A 17843-nucleotide genomic window follows, 5' to 3' on the forward strand; every position below is an offset into this window, starting at 1 on the left:
ACATCCCAGTCCGATGCTCTATCCACTGCGCCACCGCCTGGTCAGGCTAAATGTTTGTTTCTTGTATAACAGGGGTCCCCAAACTACGGCCTGCGGGCCACATGCGGCCCCCTGAGGCCATTTATCCGGCCCCCGGCGCACTTCTGGAAGGGCACCTCTTTCATTGGTGGTCAGTGAGAGGAGCATAGTTCCCATTGAAATATTGGTCAGTTTGTTGATTTAAATTTACTTGTTCTTTATTTTAAATATTGTATTTGTTCCCGTTTTGTTTTTTTACTTTAAAATAAGGTATGTGCAGTGTGCATAGGAATTTGTTCATAGTTTTTTTATAGTCTGGCCCTCCAACGGTCTGAGGGACAGTGAACTGGCCCCCTGTGTAAAAAGTTTGGGGACCCCTGTTGTATAACATGCTTTTATAAGCCAGTAGAACAGCAGATATTTGTCTCCTGAATTATCTTTTTGAAGATAATTTAAACATCAAAAATTTTTCTGTGTATAAGCAGAGAGCTTACTGTTTAATAATCATGGTAAGCTGCAGAAATTAGACTTTCAAGAAAAGCTTTCAAATCCTATTTTTCTGTCAAAGGAAGATATTGCTTTTAAGCTGCAAGTCATCTTCAAAAATATCATTATAATTGTGTTGATTATTATTATTATAATAGCTGATTTGCCTTCTTAGGACAGTGGTGGTTCACGGATTTACCCTTGGAGAAAAGGGAGAAAAGATGTCCAAGTCTCTTGGGAATGTCATTGATCCTGATGTTGTCATCAATGGAGGGCAGGTAGGTAGTACTCTAAATTCATGTGATTTTGGTTTTAAGGCTCTTAGGTTGGCAGCCAAAACTCTTAATGTAGTTACTTCAATGTTAAAGACAAAACAAAACCATCTTTGATATGAATAGCAGATGCTTTACCATGTCTTATATTTAGACAAATAATACGTGATTTTAATGAAAAAGGGGAAGGGCTGGGATTGTGGCCCTTTTGACTCATTCCAGGTCTGAATCTCTAGGTAGTTCCTGGACCATGCCTCCCTTTTTAACTGAGCTTTTAAACTGTAATTTTACATTTAAAAGGAAACAGTATAAGAAAAAAGTGAGATTGCACTTTCATTATTGTTGGAAATTACACACTTTAAGTTACACGCCACTAATGATCATCCAATCTGGGGTTGCTGATAATTTGGTTTGTTTTGAAGTTGTTTTCAGCAAGGCAGCCACTTGTGTGTTATTCCTTTGGCTTTTGCTGCCCTCCTGATGTCCAGTCATGTGTATGTACAGAGTTGCTAGGGAATGTTGAAAGGGAGGGCAGCCCTTCCCCCACGCCCACCACAGGGACATCAGGTCACTGCTGTGTCTCAGCTCCCGCTGTGACAGAGCTGTACACAAACGTGACTAGGACGAGGCTGGAGCTGAACACATTGAACAGTACAGCAGGGCGCCCTCTCCCATCTTTCAGTGTTGTTTTTAGGTGCAGCCTGATTTCTGAGATTGGAGCCCTCATGTCATTACAACGCAGCTATTTGTTATGCTCACATTGTGCTCAGACATTTTTGAGTAGGAACACCTGAAAGATTTGTTCACCTAATTTTAACTGAAAGCCATTTTCATGTTTATATATGTTTCTTTCCACATGAAAAGGATCAAAACAAAGAGCCCCCTTATGGTGCTGATGTCCTTCGCTGGTGGGTTGCCGAGTCCAACATCTTCACTGAGGTGACAATCAGCCCATCTGCGCTTAATGCTGCCAGAGACGACATTAGCAAGGTCAGAGCCAGTGTTCTTCCCGTGTCTGAGTGAAAGTGTACGACATCATTATTTTAGAAAAGAGGCACATTCTGTGTGGCACTGCAAAACGGAATGAAAATGAGTTTATTTTTTAAAAAAATTTTTAATCAAATGAGAGGCAGGGAGGTAGAGAGATGGACTCCCACATGTGCCCCAACTACGATCCACCTGGCACCTGGCAGCCCCGATCTGGGACCGATACTCTGCCCGTCTGGGGTTGCTGCTCCGTTGTTCAGCAACTGAGCTATTTCAGCACCTGAGGTGAGGCCATGGAGCCCTCCTCAGTGCCCGGGGCCAACTTGCTCTGAGCCATGGCTGTGGGAGGGGAAGAAAGAGGGGGGGGAGGGAGAGAGGGAGGAAGAAAGATGGGGAAGGGGAGGGGTGGAGAAGCAGATGGTTGTTTCTCTTGTGTAATTGAACCTGGGACTTCTACACACCAGGCCGACACTCTACTGCTGAGCCAACTGGCCAGGGCTGATACAATATTAATGTTACATAAATTGGTAATTATAAATAAAACAAATAAGGGATGTCTTCTGCAGACTGAAGATTTAATTTTTTAAAAAAAGAAAAGTTCACTTTAGTTTTCCTGTATCTGTGAGGACTAGAAAGGGGAAGACTGCATAATTAAGCATATAATAAGTGAAGTCATACTAATATATATTTTATGTGCTCCATGACTTTTCACATTTATCTTCATTTGCACCTACACAGATGAACAGACTAGGCCACTGAAAGGTACTCTGTCCAAAGGTTGGAAGGAAATGAAATGAAAATTCAGTGTTCATGTGTAAAGTCCAGAGGTTGTTTCTGTACTGGGGCCATTAAAATGAGTTTGTTGTTTTGCATTTGTGGTCTTCCTTAGGAATATTACTTTAAAAGCATCCCATTAAGAAAGTAACATGAATTGGATAAAACCTAATTGTAGAGAAGTAACACTTCAGGAAGGACTTAAGGCCTCACACATTTTTGACTGTGTACTGTTTTTTTTCAATAGCTTAGGAATACACTCCGCTTTCTTTTGGGCAATGTGGCCGGCTTCAACCCAGAGACAGATTCCATCCCTGTGAACGACATGTACGTCATCGACCAGTACATGCTCCACTTGCTGCAGGACTTCGCGAGCAAGGTGCGTGTGAATTAGTAAGCTTTCGGGAGATGCAAAACCAGAACTGTTACATGTTGAAAGTTGAGCTGCGCACAAGCGGAACAAACCTTGCTAGAAATTTTAACCACAGCACTGGGAAGTTACACTTGATCAATTCCACATGGTCCAAGGTTGACCTTAGGTCTGACGTCCTGTGGTCTGTCAGAGGACTGGAGAAGTGCCTCGTGGGAACCACAGGCTCAGACTTCTCCTCGGACCACATTTGCTCTGTGTTATGTGTCTGACTAGATGAGAGAAAGGTTGTCCTTTATCTATAGCTTCACCCCTCAAAGCTAGAAATAACTGAAATGAGTATTTATGTGTGTCTTGTTTGATATTTTATCACTTATATATCAACACAGATAAATCGTGTTTACTCATAAATAGGAAAAGTGGCTGCCTAAGAGGCTACATGCAGGTTTTGCCCAATTTTACTTTCCAGGCGTAAATGAGGCAACCCTGGTAACCTGCACTCTGCTGTTTTAAATGGTGTGGTTTCATCACTTAAAACCTGTCTGTTCCTTTGCTGAAGGCAGTCGAATTAGAACCAGAAGAGCTGTTTGGGAGACCCCAGTGCTCGCACACATGGCCTGCTTTGGATCTGTCTGCCATAGGAATGCATTTTGCTGATGACCTGCATTTCCATTTGCTTACCTCAGCTTCCAAACGTTTTTGGCTTTGTTCCCTAGATTACCGACTCATATAAACAGTACGATTTTGGAAAAGTTGTTCGGCTATTGCAGGCCTTTTACACCAGAGAACTTTCTAACTTTTATTTCAGCATAATCAAAGATAGGTATGTATGATTGAATAATATAATACTTAAGTATTTCTTTTGAAAAAAATTTAAAAAAAAAATTTATTGGGGTGACACTGGTTAATAAAATTATACAGGTGTACAGTTCTATAATACATCATCTGTATGTTGCATTGTGTTCGCCACCCCAAGTCAAGTCTCTTTCCATCACCATCTATCCCCTCTTCCCTCCTACAATCCCCACACTGCTGTCTGTGTCTGAGGTTTTTCTTTGCTTGATCCCTTCACCTTTTCCACCCAGCCCCCCACTATTCCACCTCCCCACAGCTGTCAGTTCTGAGTATCTGTTCTGCTTGGCAAATGCTGGGCCTCCAGATGTGAGCCAGGTGGGCAGCTGTCAGTTCAGCTGGGTCCTGGGGTGAAGGCTGATGGTGAATTCTGCCTGCTGCTTCCTAGCTTGGTGACTTGGAGCAGACTATCCTCTGCTGTTTCTTTATTTAACGGGTTATGCTGATACCATTTCAGTGTGGTTACGAGGGATGAAACAGCGTATCAGTACTGTGCTCAGTGCTGTGCCTGAGAAAGTGCTGCAGAAGTTGGGGCTGCTAATACTACAGGAGGGAGTAAGCACAGCACTGGTTTTCGGGAATCTGTAAAGCCAGAGGGGGAGGCTGCCTTGTAGGGGTGCAAGTCACCTCCAAAGATCGCTTACTTATTAGTGGTCCTTTAACACAGAAGTCTGGACTCTGTCATCTGGAAAATGGAATGAAATGCAGCCTAGCTGCTGAGATGTTTGAGGCGGGGGGCACAGCTGAAAGGGGAATGTACAATGGTGGGCGCTATAAAAAAAACTATATGACAGAATATCTTATTTAATTCAGAGATGACTAGACCCACTGAATTAGCCACTGTAAGAACAAGCTCGACCCGAGGCAGGTCCTGTTTTGGTGATCGGTACATCCAGCACTGTCAAGCGCTGAGTAGACTGTTCTTGTTCAGGCTTTATTGTGAAAGTGCACATGACCCTAGACGGCGCTCTTGTCAGACGGCACTGGCCGAGATCCTGGACGTCCTAGTTCGTTCTTTTGCACCTATTCTTCCTCACTTGGCGGAAGAGGTATTCCAGCACGTGCCTTATATTAAAGGTAAGGATGTTAACTTGTTCTCTCGATGAGAAAGGTGATGATGAGGGTGCAACTTCTAACTGTAGCCCTTCATGCAGGGAGCACTTGCTCTACAGTGACCGAGTTATGGCGGGACATGGCTTGGTCCCTTCTGCACCTGTCTGTAGGGGGAGTAGGATGGATTTCTGAGGGGCCTGAAAGTGCTTTCCGAAATGTTAGCAGCTTGACTACATTGAGAAGTCACTTTTTCTTAAATATTTGTCAGAAATGCATTCAGTTTTATTCAAGTATAGTGCTTTTCAGTATTTTGAGAAGTTTCTTTCCTTCTGATTATATTAAACTTATAGAAAATTAGAAACTACATAAGTTTAAATAGAGGAGGAAAAGTCACATAATCTTACTACTCCAAACAACTGTTAATATTGGGATATTTCCCCTTTCGTCCAGGTATCTTTTTCCCTTTGAGATCTTACTATATATTGTATCCTTTGTTTAAATTTAGGGTCATTATTTCCAAATGCTCATATAAATGTTTGGTGAAGCATTTAGGATGGCTCCATCCTATTTCATCCCATGATTACCTGAAGTAACAATTTTTATATCCCATGAATAGTAAATATTTAATGGTCAGAGCTTTCTTTATATATAGTTTAGGATATATGTAAATTATTATTTTTTAAGAACCCAAGAGTGTCTTCCGCACTGGGTGGATTAACACAAGCTCCATCTGGAAGAAGCCCGGGCTGGAGGAGGCGGTGGAGAGCGCATGTGCCATGAGGGATGCGTTTCTCAGGAGCATCCCCGGCAAAAACGCAGCCGAGTACGAGGTCACCATTGTCATTGAGCCCGGGCTACTCTTTGAGATAATAGAGGTAAGCAATCATTTGTACGTTTTTAATGGTGCTAGTATCATGGTTTGGCTAAAAATCTGTTTTAAGAATCTGTGTATAATAATAAAGTTCTATCTGAAATGCAAGCCCTCAGGGCTGTTTAGATGACAGATGACATCTAAACCCACGGTTGTAGCGTTAGAATACACAAAAGTTGGGAGTTTTGTACAATACTAATGGTGTAGTTTCTCAGAATTTTGCCCATCTGGATTGGACCAAATTCAGAACAAATCCAAAAGATTTCCATTTTTGTCTTGAGTTCTGGAAAAAATTCACTTGCTGCAGATTATCATGTGACCTTAAAGCTTACACTGTATTTTTATTTCCATAGTACCACCAAAATTTTCTTCTCGGGATTCTTGGGGGTTAATTGGACAGACTGGCTTAGAGCTCAATATACTGAGTCAAGATTTTTCTCTAGTTTTAATGCTTAGAAGAGAATTGGCAATGTTTTTTTTTACTGGTATATTTTTAAAAATGACTGTCTCATTTGGTTGGTAAGATCAATTTAAAATTTTAATTGTGATCAAGATTTGAGGCTTGAAATAGCCAGTAGATATGAGATTGTTGATCATGTAAGAGAATTTCAATAATATATTCACATTTCAAAATTTATGGGAAGTTCCGACTTCATTTTATAAGGAGACAGGGGCCGTGGAAGCTGTGCTCCCAGTCCAGTCCCGGGCTTCCCCTCCATGTCATGCACCCTTCACTTCATCAGCTGAATCAGCTGAGAAGGGTGCGGCTTGTAAAACCTCTGAGATTTACAAAAGCGTTAGTGTAGTTATCGACACAGACTTGGGCATGTGCAGCCTCAGTTTACGATGGGAATTTAATATTCACTCTTGCTCCCAGATGCTCCAGGCAGAGGAGACTTCCAGCGCCTCTCAGCTGAACGAGCTGATGATGGCTTCCCAGACGACATTACTCCCCCAGGAGCCGCCAACTATGCCTGCCGATGTCACTGTGCATCAAGGGACATTCCTGATCAATCTAGAAGGTGAGAAGGATGTGAGGGGAACAAGCATTCCCTGGAGAACTGGATGACGACAATGGATCATCGCCACCTTCCCCGTGGGCTGCCTGTGCTCTAAAGGCGCATTTCTATGGAAACTGCAGGTTTCTAAGTAGCTCTCCAAAGTGTCCTCCCTGATCATCTTGGGCACACAGTGCTAGGGAGAGGAGTTTCTTTCCTGTCGTGTGAAGAAGCGGCTGTCACTGTATGTGAAGTCAGCTGCCCTCACTGCGATACCTAGTATCCTGGTATTGTCCAGCCCACCCTCCATGCACAAGAGATTGTGGGGTCTTGTATAGAGCCCAAATTAAAATATTTAGCTTTTTTTTTTTTTTTTTTTTTTTAGAGACAGAGTCAGAGAGAGGGATAGACAGGGACAGACAGGAACGGAGAGAGACGAGAAGTGGTTTTTCATTGCGACACCTTAGTTGTTCATTGATTGCTTTCTCATATGTGCCTTGACCGCGGGCCTTCAGCAGACCGAGTAACCCCTTGCTCGAGCCAGCCCAGATGAGCCCGCGCTCAAGCTGGCAACCTCAGCATCCCAGTCCGATACTCTGTCCACTGCACCACCGCCTGGTCAGGCTAGCCATTCTTAATGAGAAGTTAAGGAAGACATTTTATGGAACTGATTGCCACATTGGCATCTCTCTCATAAGCAAGCATTTTGTAGGTTATGTCTGTCGATCTAATTTATTCTCATTGATGGGCATGGAGAAAGAGTAACTAACATTCACAGAGAACATATTTGGGGAAACATGATGCTGCCTGTGTCTTTCATAACAGCTTTTAGGTCCCAGCAGGAGGTGGGGGGCTAATTTATAGGCAGCAATGTAAATCTGAGGCCTGGCAGCATTGACCACGTAGTAACGATTCTGGTTTGCTTGACATTTCAAAATGTTAATGTACCGTCTTTGTGCAATGACTACAAAATAATTTACTGAGGTCTAAGAGGACTGATAGTGGAGATGGTACGAGGAAACAATGCGAGAAGTTTTAAGTGGGGATGCTGCAGTCATCACTATAATTTGTCTCTGTTTAAGATTCTGAGATGACACTGCCTTTCCAGGGACATAGTAACCAGAACTGCACATGATTATGAACTAAGGGCCCCTCTGCCTGAGTTAGATACAAACAGCATTGGGAAAACATCAGTTCATCAGTTCCTCTCTCGGGGTCTCACTTCTCGGCTGTCTTTGGCTGTGTGGTTCCGTGTCACGGCTGGGACACAGGTATTGCAACAGACCTCCCAGGGCAGGAAGGAGAGCTGGGGAAAGAAGCCCCTGCAAAACCAGCGGATACGTATGTGTCTTTCCCTCACAGGTGGCGATATCCGTGAAGAGTCTTCCTATAAAGTAATCGTAATGCCAACGACCAAAGAAAAGTGCCCTCGTTGCTGGAAGTACACAGCTGAGTCTTCAGATGCGCTCTGTCCCCGATGTGCAGAGGTTGTAGGTGGAAAGTAGTGCCTCGCTCTGGTGGGACAGCTGCTCCCGAATGAGAACCCCAACAGTGACTGCGTGGGGTGGACTGTTGACCACGTGGGGATTTAAGTCTGTACAACTCAGATAATGAGTGGTGGGAGAAGCAGTGGTGGAGGACCAGAGGCAACGTAAGAATTCTAAGATTTTCCTAGAACTAGATAAGAAATAATGTGTATATATCCAGGTAGAAGTATGTACACGCAGATGGATACTGATACACCCATCACGGACTCATTCAGAACAGATCCTCGACGTGTTTACCTTCAATAGGGCTGAGCAGGAAACGTTTTCTATGTTGTAACTCTCTGACTCAGTATTTAAGTTCCAAAGGTTCTACAATGTCTAAAAATAAAGACACTCTGGAAACCACTGCTGTTTGTACAGAAGTTGTGAAGATCAAAAAACTGGTTGTGAAAGGGAAAGGCAGACCAGAGATGAAAGGGGAAGGAACTGCGTTCTGCCATGCGCGTGAACACCTGCCTTTTCAGAATAGCTGGTGTGGTTGAATTAGAATGAAAACGTCACTAAATCTGTCATGCTCATAAAAGAGGGGAAGAAACCTGAATGATGTTTGTTTACATTTATGAATGTTAAGAAATGATGTGAAAGCTGAAAATTTATTTCTCTAATGTACATAAATTCACAATGAACAGACACAGAAAACAGCAGTGGACACAGAATTTCACTATCTTACACTACACTAGATAGTAGAGAGTTTTATAAACAATCGGTATTGCGTTAAAATCTTCCCAGGGATGGCTAGTTGTACTCAGCAGAAATCTAACTTGGGTAAGTCCAACCAGTCCATTCCCGTCAGGGTGAGACAGGGCTTGCCCTATTGCTAAGCATCATTTAAAAGCATTTGTCTCTTAAAAGTGAAATGAATCACAGCAACTTCTAACTGAATGATGTATTTCATGTAAACTTAATATTATTAAACCTGAAATTTCTGTGATTTTAAAATGCAATTTTTTTATTTTAAAGAAAGCAATTTAAATGTAATGGCATTTACTTTGACCTAAAATGAATTCTTATAACACAGGTGAAACAGTCTTTTCTCCATTTTTCTTTTTGCAAAGGTAGGAAGCATCTAGGAACCTGATGCTGTCTCTCTTTGTCTACATTTCTCCTGGCTCTTGGGAGTCTACATCTAAACACACCTGTAAAGTAGGGGTTATGACTATTTGTGCACTTGTTTCCTCCCGGGATTATACAGTGGAATTTAGCAGGGTACGCCATGCCTATTGACTGAATGATGAGGCGTGTAGGACAGTGTCTCTAGGAAAACTACTGGCTTCCCAGCAGTAACTGCAGTAAGTGTAATAACCCTGTTTCAGAATGAGCCATTCCACATCTAACCTGATTCCTCTACCCGTGGCCCCTCTTTGCTCTAGAACGGGCACAGGCCAACCCCGGCAGGAAAGCGAGCAGCACACTAAAGCCAGTGGTGCGCGTTTTGCTGAAGGTCTGGTCTTCAGTCTGTAAACACTCCGCGTCTGATGGACGTGCAGTCCAGTCCTGGAGGTCTGCTTGTCTTAGCTACTCATTTCCCTTTCTTCTATCAGATTTTTTTTAAAGCCCTATATGCAATTGTGAAATATTTAACTGTTTTTCTTAACTGTACAACTCAGAATTCAATTTTAAAATTTCGAGTGGTACATTTTAGGATTACTCATCTAACTAGAATTTATGTGCTATGTTTCAGCTCATTCCTGTCCTCAGCAGAGCCCAGATTTGATTGTTTGCTACCACAATAAGCTTACCAGATTTATTAGCTAAGCTGCTGATTAGGTACCTCTGCCCTTCCCACCCCCAAAGAGATATAGAACCAAAGTGACGAGTTCATCTTTAAAAATGCCTCAATTCCAAGTTTTTTCAAACCAGCCCCCAAAATTTAAAACTACTTTCAGAATATTTAGAAAAATCACAGGCAGAACCAATCTTTTAGACTATACAGAACAGGTGACTATATGAGGCCAGATATGGTCATGAGAAAGGAAGTGACCATGTCTGGGCAGGGCGGCGGAGAGTGGAGCAGGGGCTGGACTCCCTTAGGGTCCTCCTTGGTGCCCAGTCTGCGCCTTGGTCAGCCTGGCAGCCCTCACCCCATATACTCAAGTCTTCCTAAACGTGGGTTTTAAATTAAACAGTAATTGTTAAGTTTTACACAGGGAAGCTCTTAGTTGGATGTGGTCTTTTAGTTAAAAATTTACGCTGGGACATCCTCAGACATTCTTTTCTTTGTGTCCTTGAAGGACATACTCCTTAACTTGGTAGAGTTGCCAGAGTTGGCTTCTCTCAAGAAGTGAGGAAACAAACTTCTGCATCACAACGAGTTACTATGAATAACAACTGTGATCCATGGCAGGTGTGATAATTGCACTCAATGGCTAACATTCCAAAGATAGACCATAATAAACACTTGGTATTTATAGAGCTCAAAGACCTTCTTAAAGTTTTGGTTAATTTGGTTTTTATCAAATAATTATTATTCAGCATTTGGACTGCTGTAGGCACTATAAGGGTACAAAATTAGTCGTATTTTAGCCTATCAAGTCAGCTGTGAGGTAGGTTTGCTAAAGCTGCAATATCACTAAGCATTTCTTACTGTTCCCAAGAACAGGTAACAACTCCCAGAAGCAGACATGTCATTCAAAAAATAAAGATAGACTTAAATTTTCAGCATCTTTGCCCCCTTTTTTTAAACACAAGTTGTACAAGATAATACATTTTTACAATTACCTGATATGGCTACAACTTGCAATCTTGGCAGAACGCAGTCTTACCTTGTGTGATAATTAATGGTGGTGTGCTGCCTTTCATCTCAGAGTCTCAGTTTGGCAAGTGCAGGCGGGTCCGTTGGTACTAGAACAGGAGTTCTATTTAATGTCCCTTCTGATGAACACAATGATCGTGAAAGCACTGTTAGGGCGTCGTCCTCTGATGGCCACTGCGTGCCACTGGGAAAGGAACCTGTCAGCTTCCAGAGCGCCAGGGGCAGTCCGGGACAGGGTGAGGAGTGGTAACAAAGCATTTTCCTAACAGTTGTGACAGAAGAGTGGGAGGTGTCTCTAATTGTACTGATGGGACTTGAGTTACAGGACCATGTTGGAATCTACTTAAATCAACATTTGAGTATGAAATATAGAATCTTATAATAAGAACATAATCTGTAAATTATAACCGGTTTTAAATAGCAAAATTTAACAAAAGCTACTTAAATGCCTGAATTAGAAATAAACAGTAAAACATCTGCATGAGTAGTTAATAGTATAATTAATACTCATTTGTAGTTACCTCTGGCATTAACCAAAGGAGTGGAATTCAGCCAGGACCATCCTTTTTAAAAGTAATATATATATATATATATATTTAAATTTATTTTACAAAAGAAAGAAAAGACATATCCTCTCCATAAAATTCCAGCTCATACTATGTGAGATAACCATGCACTAATTTGCATCGTCGTCACAGAGTGGGGCTGCTGTCAGCAGACAGGGTCATAGAGGAGGAACGGCAATGGCCTCCACTGCGTCGAGGAGGTGTAAGGCTAAGCTGTACTGCCCATGGTTCTCCGGCAAGAGCTCAATCACTTTGTGGACTAGCTTAGCCGTTGTTGCAATTGGCACTTCTGTGTTTTGAAGATCCTGGGGGTCCTACAATGGAGCACAAAAATAACACGTCAGTTATATGCACCTAAATGATAACTGTTACATACAAAAGGCTTTTCTCCCTGTTATTAAATATGAATTTAAAAAACAGCCCTTGGCTGGCTGGCTCAGTGGGAGAGCATTGGCCTGTGGAAGTCCCGGGTTCGATTCCTGGCCAGGACACACAGGAGAAGCGCCCATCTGCTTCTCCACCCTTCCCCCTCTCCTTTCTCTCTCTCTTCCCCTCCCACAGCCATGGCTCCAATGGAGCAAAGTTGGCCAGGGCACTGAGGATGGCTCCATGGCCTTGCCTCAGGCGCTAAAAGAGCTCAGTTGCTGAGCAACGGAGCATCGCCCCCTAGTGGGCTTGCCTGGTGGATCCCAGTTGGACGCATGCGGGGAGTCTTGTCTCTTTGCCTTCCTGCTTCTCACTTCAGAAAAAAAAAAGAAACCGTGCAGTGACCTTCTGGGGCAGCTCACGCCACTGTACTCACCATCGCCTTCAGCCAAGTACAGAGCGTGGGGGACAGCCGGGCCAGCAGCTCCATGCCATCCCTCGTCTGTGTGTGGAGGAGCGCATGCGCCAGCCGCTGCCCAGTCAGCACCAGCAGCTGGGAGGCCAGGACCTCTTTGTCCTGCACCTGGAGAGTGGCCTGCAGAGGTGAATGGACAGCACAGTGAGAGCTTGCGGACTGGTCACCCTGTGAATGGCGCTGCTAGCCAAGGGTCTAGCTCAGCTTTGACCTGTGGCCATGTATACAGTTGACCGGTGACAACGTGGGATTGAACAGTGTGGCTCTACTTATACATGGGTTTCTTTTAATAAATACGTAAGTGCACTTTCTCCTAGGGTTTTAATAACCTGCTCTAGCTTACGTGCTATAAGAGCACAATAACAGTACATTTAACATACAAAATGTGTTAATTAATCAACTGTTATTGGTAAGACTCCCAGTCAATGGGGGCTATCTGTAGTCAAGTTTCTGGGAGGCAAAAGTTACATATTTTCAACTGCAGTGGGTTAAGTCTTCTAACCCCCATGTTATTCAAGGGTCAACTATACAACCAAAATAAATGATCACCCAGACCAAACTTGACACTTAAACCCAAATTTCTGCCGTCACCAAATTTCTCACTCCAGTATGACTGTACGCACCATTCTCAAGCTTTTGTCTGTTTTGGTTACTGCTAGGACCCACTGCAGGGAACGGGCCTGGCACCACAGGAGTTTACTACACATCACTATAAAAACAGGAATTTTTATATCCTAATATTCTGTTCTAACAAAAAGAGAAGCAAAAAGTGTTATTAGTGTAGACTTGACTGGTTCTTTACTCCAAACATCCGTTTATTTTTTGTTTTCTTTTGTTTTTTGTGTAAGACAAGAGTCAGACAGAGGGACAGATAGGGACAGACAGCTAGGAAGGGAGAGAGATGAGAAGCATCAATTCTTCGTTGCGGCACCTCAGTTGTTCATTGATTGTTATCTCATATGTGCCTTGACCGGGGGGCTACAGCAGAGCGAGCGACTCCTTGCTCGAGCCAGCGACCTTGGGCTCAAGCTGGTGAGCCTTGCGGACTTGAACCTGGGTCTTACACATCCCAGTCCGACACTCTATCCACTGTGCCACCGCCTGGTCAGGCCCAAACATCAGTTTTATGACCCGAGCCCAGTTAGCATTCCCAGGACGATCCTTACCTCCTCTCCCAAGTGGTCGACTCCATGGTTGTAGAGTTCCCCCACGTAATGCCTTCTGATGACGTCTTCACTAACTTGAAGGTGATGGGCCAGGTCCACAGCCAGCACTGGCCAGTCCTGGTCTTTCCCGAAAGGCGTGGCTGGGGCCTCCTCTGCGGCTTCTTTGACCCTAGTGGTCAGGTGCTGGGCCTGCACAGCTGCACTCACAACTTTCAGCAGGAACTTGAACGGGGGGGAGAGAGACAGCAACATCTTGTTAGCGTGTTCCCGGAAAAACGATCTAGATTGTTGGCTTTTCCATTAACATTGTTTAATTATCAAAAAAGAACACCTAACAAAGGTGAATTGGCTCTCAAGAAGGAAGTGGTCATCCCTCAGAGGCCAGTGAGATTTTTGCTTTCCTATTTTTTCCCCCAAGAAACAGAAACAAAATCCAATGACAGATTCACCTGCTGTCGCACAGAAATAAAATTTGGATCCATTTCTCCACTAGGTAGTAACTGAATTGAAGTTAGATCTTTGAAAAATGCATTTTTCCCCTAAAGAGAAAGAAGAGATCAAGAAAACTTTAGTGAGGATTATTATGGGGGAGATTAAAAATCACTTAATATCTCATGGTTGACTTTTTTCCTCCCTCAACAGTAGCATTTAGAATTGTATTTAATGTGTATCTGGTAGGCAGCCTGTAAGGAGGTTGCCTGTGATCCCTCCTCCTGGTTCATGCTTGTGTCATCCCATCCTCTGTGTGTGGGCCGGTGACTCACTGCAGGCAAACAGGCAGAGGTGACAGTGTGTTGCTTTCAAAACTAGTTTACAGCAGGGCTGGGGCCCTGCCCTGTGTGCCCAGCTGCCCTCACTTGCCCGAGGAAGTGAGCTGCCCTGTGGAGCTGAACCCTGCCAGTGGTCCTATCAGCCTGGAGCGGAGACACCCCGCCCCCCTCCACTGAGCCCTGGGTGACACCACTGCCATGGCTGCCACCTGAACTGTACACTCAGGAGAGACTCGGCCAGAGACGCCCAAACTCCTGACCCACAAAAATGGTAATTAACTCTGGTTTTCAGCCACACAGTTTTGGGATAACTTGTTATGCAATAATAGGAACTATTATTAAGACATATTAAGAACTATATTAAGACATAGTTCAGTAAGTGGTTTTAAAAGGATTTAGAGTACATCTGTTTAAAAACACCTTGTTTAGAACAGATGCGTGTCTGAAGAGCAGAATTTCAAAGCGGGGCATAAGTAAATGTAACAGAGCAGAGAGCCGCGACTTCTGAACTAGACGCCACAGGCTGTAGGCACAGGTGCGCCCCTTCCATCCAGCAAGTCTGACAGGAGCAGAGAACCCCACAATGACTGGTCCTGTGAACCCCGCAGCGCCATGACGGCTTTGAAATTGTGAGGCACTCACCTTACTGTCAAAAAGTGACAGTGGCTTCACTGTCTTCAGAGCGAACCTCATGACAGCGTACAGGACGGAGCAGAGGACGGAGTGGTGCTCCACCAGTGGGTAGTGGATGTGCTTCTGCTCAAGGGCCAGCTCCACAATGGAGACAGGGCCCTCGACAGTGAGCCAGGCGTCCTCCGTGTCCAGGACGGGCGCCTGCATCTCCTCTCGGCTGACGTCCGCCTGTTTTAGGGTGGAGGGCCGTTCAGACCTGGAGACTTCGGAGCTTGCCAATATCTTATTCAATGGGCTCACCAGCAGCAAAGTGCAAACCTCTAAGTCAGCCCACACCCCAAATTATAATTTAAAAAACTTAAACTCGAATTCTAATAAAATCAAAATTTGAAATGAATAAATGAAAATATTTCGGTAGTCTTTTCTTAAGTCCAATGACTTTTTGCCTAGCCTGTGGTGGCGCAGTGGATAAAGCGTCGACCTGGAACGCTGAGGTCACCAGTTTGAAACCCTGGGCTTGCCTGGTCAAGGCACATACAGGAAGCAACTACTATGAGTTGATGCTTCCTGCTCCTCCCTGCCCTTTCTCTCTTCTTCTCTCTTTCTAAAATCAATAAATCTTAAAAAAAAAAGTCCAATGATTTTCAAAATATTTAACAGCTCCGGCAGTTTAGGAGGAATACAGCCCTCTTACCTCCATTAACGTCTGAAGGAGATCCAAGCAGGAGCCGAGGAAGGAGGTCATTGCGCTGTCACTCATCCCTACGTCCTGTTTTCAAAGGAACATAATTAGTTCCTGCAGCAAATCCGCTCTAGTTACTATCAGAAGAATAAACCTGACCTCCCACACTGAGTAGACAGGCAAGGATTTCAGAAGTCAATCCATTAGCATATTTTAATTCCTTTCTCTAGATTTAACTGACTTTAAAATTAAGCTTTAAAAATGATAGTACTACCATTAGCTTTTAAAAATTAGGGTCCTCGTTGTATTTTAAAGGCACAATGTTGTCATTCACCTTAGACTGTGGCACTCAAGCGGACGGTCCAAGAATTCACAGGGGACTGGCATTCGACAGCCAGATAATTATGGTCCAACATGGAAAGTTCTAAGAAAATAGACTGGTCTGGTTTCAGAGCATCTTTTAGGAATTGAACTAAACCCTCTGAACAAAAGTTGAATCTCAAGCCTGTGAACTAAATACCAGACGGTACTATGGGCAACAGTTCCTTCCATTTGACTCCCTAAGGCCCGTCCAAGGGACCACTGCATTCATATACAATCTTTTTTAAACCAACAACCAGTAAATCCCTCCCATCCCTAAGTAATTCAGAGTGTATGTGATATACACATGCATGGACTAGAGACATACTTGCACACATACCAGAATTCTTCAACCATGGTGATTTTTCGGGACTAAGGGTCTATAACAGTTGGGTTTGTATGTCCCAATATTTAAGATATTTGCAGTAAGAATATTTCAAAGTTTTGAGCAAAAGCCAGTTTCCATGGACAGGAATGTTAAGACAACAGTTATTAAATTCACTACTCGGGAATCTACTTCAATTTGATGTCGGCTGTTCCTTATAAACTTCTCGTCTGAAGGACAGCGAAACAGGTGGCAACATGTCACCCTCCTGTCCACAGTCCAGATCTAAAGACAGCTTGAGAAAACCTCGCTGAAGTGTGCTATCTGACAATCTACAAAGGTAGATTAAAATGGGCCACAGTTCATGAGCAGTTTCCCTATTCTTTGCATTTTTCTTATCTCATAATATGTCATCAAAATGGTCAAGGGCAAAGTTCACCCTACAGTTAATGAGGTCCTATTTAAAGTGCGCAACTACCAGTTATACTTCTGGTTATGGGAGATTCACTCACCCTTCGGCATAGCCTCTCCTTTGGGGCTTTCCCAACCTGAGACAGAAGGACACAAAGTGCTGTATTTACTTACTCATGAGATGAAAAGGCATCACTGTGACACAGGAAGTAAAAAGTAACCAAATTCTACAAATACAAACACACCTATAAATAAATGTGGCAACCATAGCATAATGCAATTAATTTTGTGGTAGATTGTAAAAATATACTACGAAAGAAAATATTGCCCTGGGTTCACAAATAATCCTTTTCAAAAACAGATATTTTTGAATTACTAAATAAGAACTCTAAAAATCGGTTTCTTACTTTATATAACCAAATAATTGAGTTGCCCTAAAACCCAGAACCCAACTCAAGGCTACAAACAAAGAGCAGCTAAGAATTCTGCCTGTGGATAAATATACACCATGACTTTAAAAGGTCAGAAAGGGACCATCTAAAGCAGAGAGAAGTTAGACTTCTAGCTCAGAAAATCAGTCAATTTCTTTGATTCAGTAAATAATAAGACTATTATACATTATTATACAGGATAAGAAGTGGCAGGTAAAAGTCCTGCCCCTCAGGAATGTGACATGACAGGGAGTTCACAGGAGACAGTGACTGAGCAAGAGTCAAGTGTAGCATTCAATAACAGTCTAACGAGGCCAATGTAAATGCTTTAACATATATTAATTAAGAGAACCAGATACACACAGGAAGTCAGACATGAAGTTTCAAGTCACCTTGTCCATCAGGTACGTAGCAGCAGAAAACCTTTTCACCAAGAACGTGTTCCACATCATCAGCGCGATGCCTGCAGCAAGCGGAAGAGAGGTTGTCAACAGTAACAGCACAGTCTTCCTGACGCTTATAAAACTACATGGGCTAGCTCCCTAACCATCATGGCTTATAGTTCATGTAACATTCATAAAATTAATAAAAACCTCTAATCTTTAATAAAAACTTTTATCAGAACTGGGCTGCATAAGAGGATATCCAAATGGCCAATAACCACAAGGAAAGATTCAC

General features: G+C 43.2%; 2 protein-coding genes across 2 annotated transcripts in view; one reads left to right on the forward strand and one right to left on the reverse strand.

Annotated features, from left to right (window-relative positions):
- IARS2 (isoleucyl-tRNA synthetase 2, mitochondrial) overlaps positions 1–8573 on the forward strand; it is a 43083-nt gene extending 34510 nt beyond the window's left edge. The window contains exons 16-23 of the mRNA XM_066380367.1: positions 680–782; positions 1641–1766; positions 2785–2916; positions 3624–3730; positions 4691–4836; positions 5497–5687; positions 6561–6705; positions 8044–8573. Of these exons, the coding sequence (XP_066236464.1) occupies positions 680–782; positions 1641–1766; positions 2785–2916; positions 3624–3730; positions 4691–4836; positions 5497–5687; positions 6561–6705; positions 8044–8186 (1093 nt within the window). The 3' untranslated portion in view covers positions 8187–8573. The remainder of the gene's footprint in view (positions 1–679; positions 783–1640; positions 1767–2784; positions 2917–3623; positions 3731–4690; positions 4837–5496; positions 5688–6560; positions 6706–8043) is intronic.
- Positions 8574–8802: 229 nt separating this feature from the next.
- Positions 8803–17843, reverse strand: part of RAB3GAP2 (RAB3 GTPase activating non-catalytic protein subunit 2) — a 55014-nt gene continuing 45973 nt past the window's right edge. The window contains exons 28-35 of the mRNA XM_066380355.1: positions 17558–17628; positions 16836–16871; positions 15651–15725; positions 14966–15184; positions 14003–14092; positions 13554–13775; positions 12349–12507; positions 8803–11860 (exon numbers count right to left, since the gene is read on the reverse strand). Of these exons, the coding sequence (XP_066236452.1) occupies positions 11705–11860; positions 12349–12507; positions 13554–13775; positions 14003–14092; positions 14966–15184; positions 15651–15725; positions 16836–16871; positions 17558–17628 (1028 nt within the window). The 3' untranslated portion in view covers positions 8803–11704. The remainder of the gene's footprint in view (positions 11861–12348; positions 12508–13553; positions 13776–14002; positions 14093–14965; positions 15185–15650; positions 15726–16835; positions 16872–17557; positions 17629–17843) is intronic.

The sequence above is a fragment of the Saccopteryx leptura genome, chromosome 1 (genome assembly GCF_036850995.1).
Source record: "Saccopteryx leptura isolate mSacLep1 chromosome 1, mSacLep1_pri_phased_curated, whole genome shotgun sequence".
NCBI classification, from domain to species: domain Eukaryota; kingdom Metazoa; phylum Chordata; class Mammalia; order Chiroptera; family Emballonuridae; genus Saccopteryx; species Saccopteryx leptura.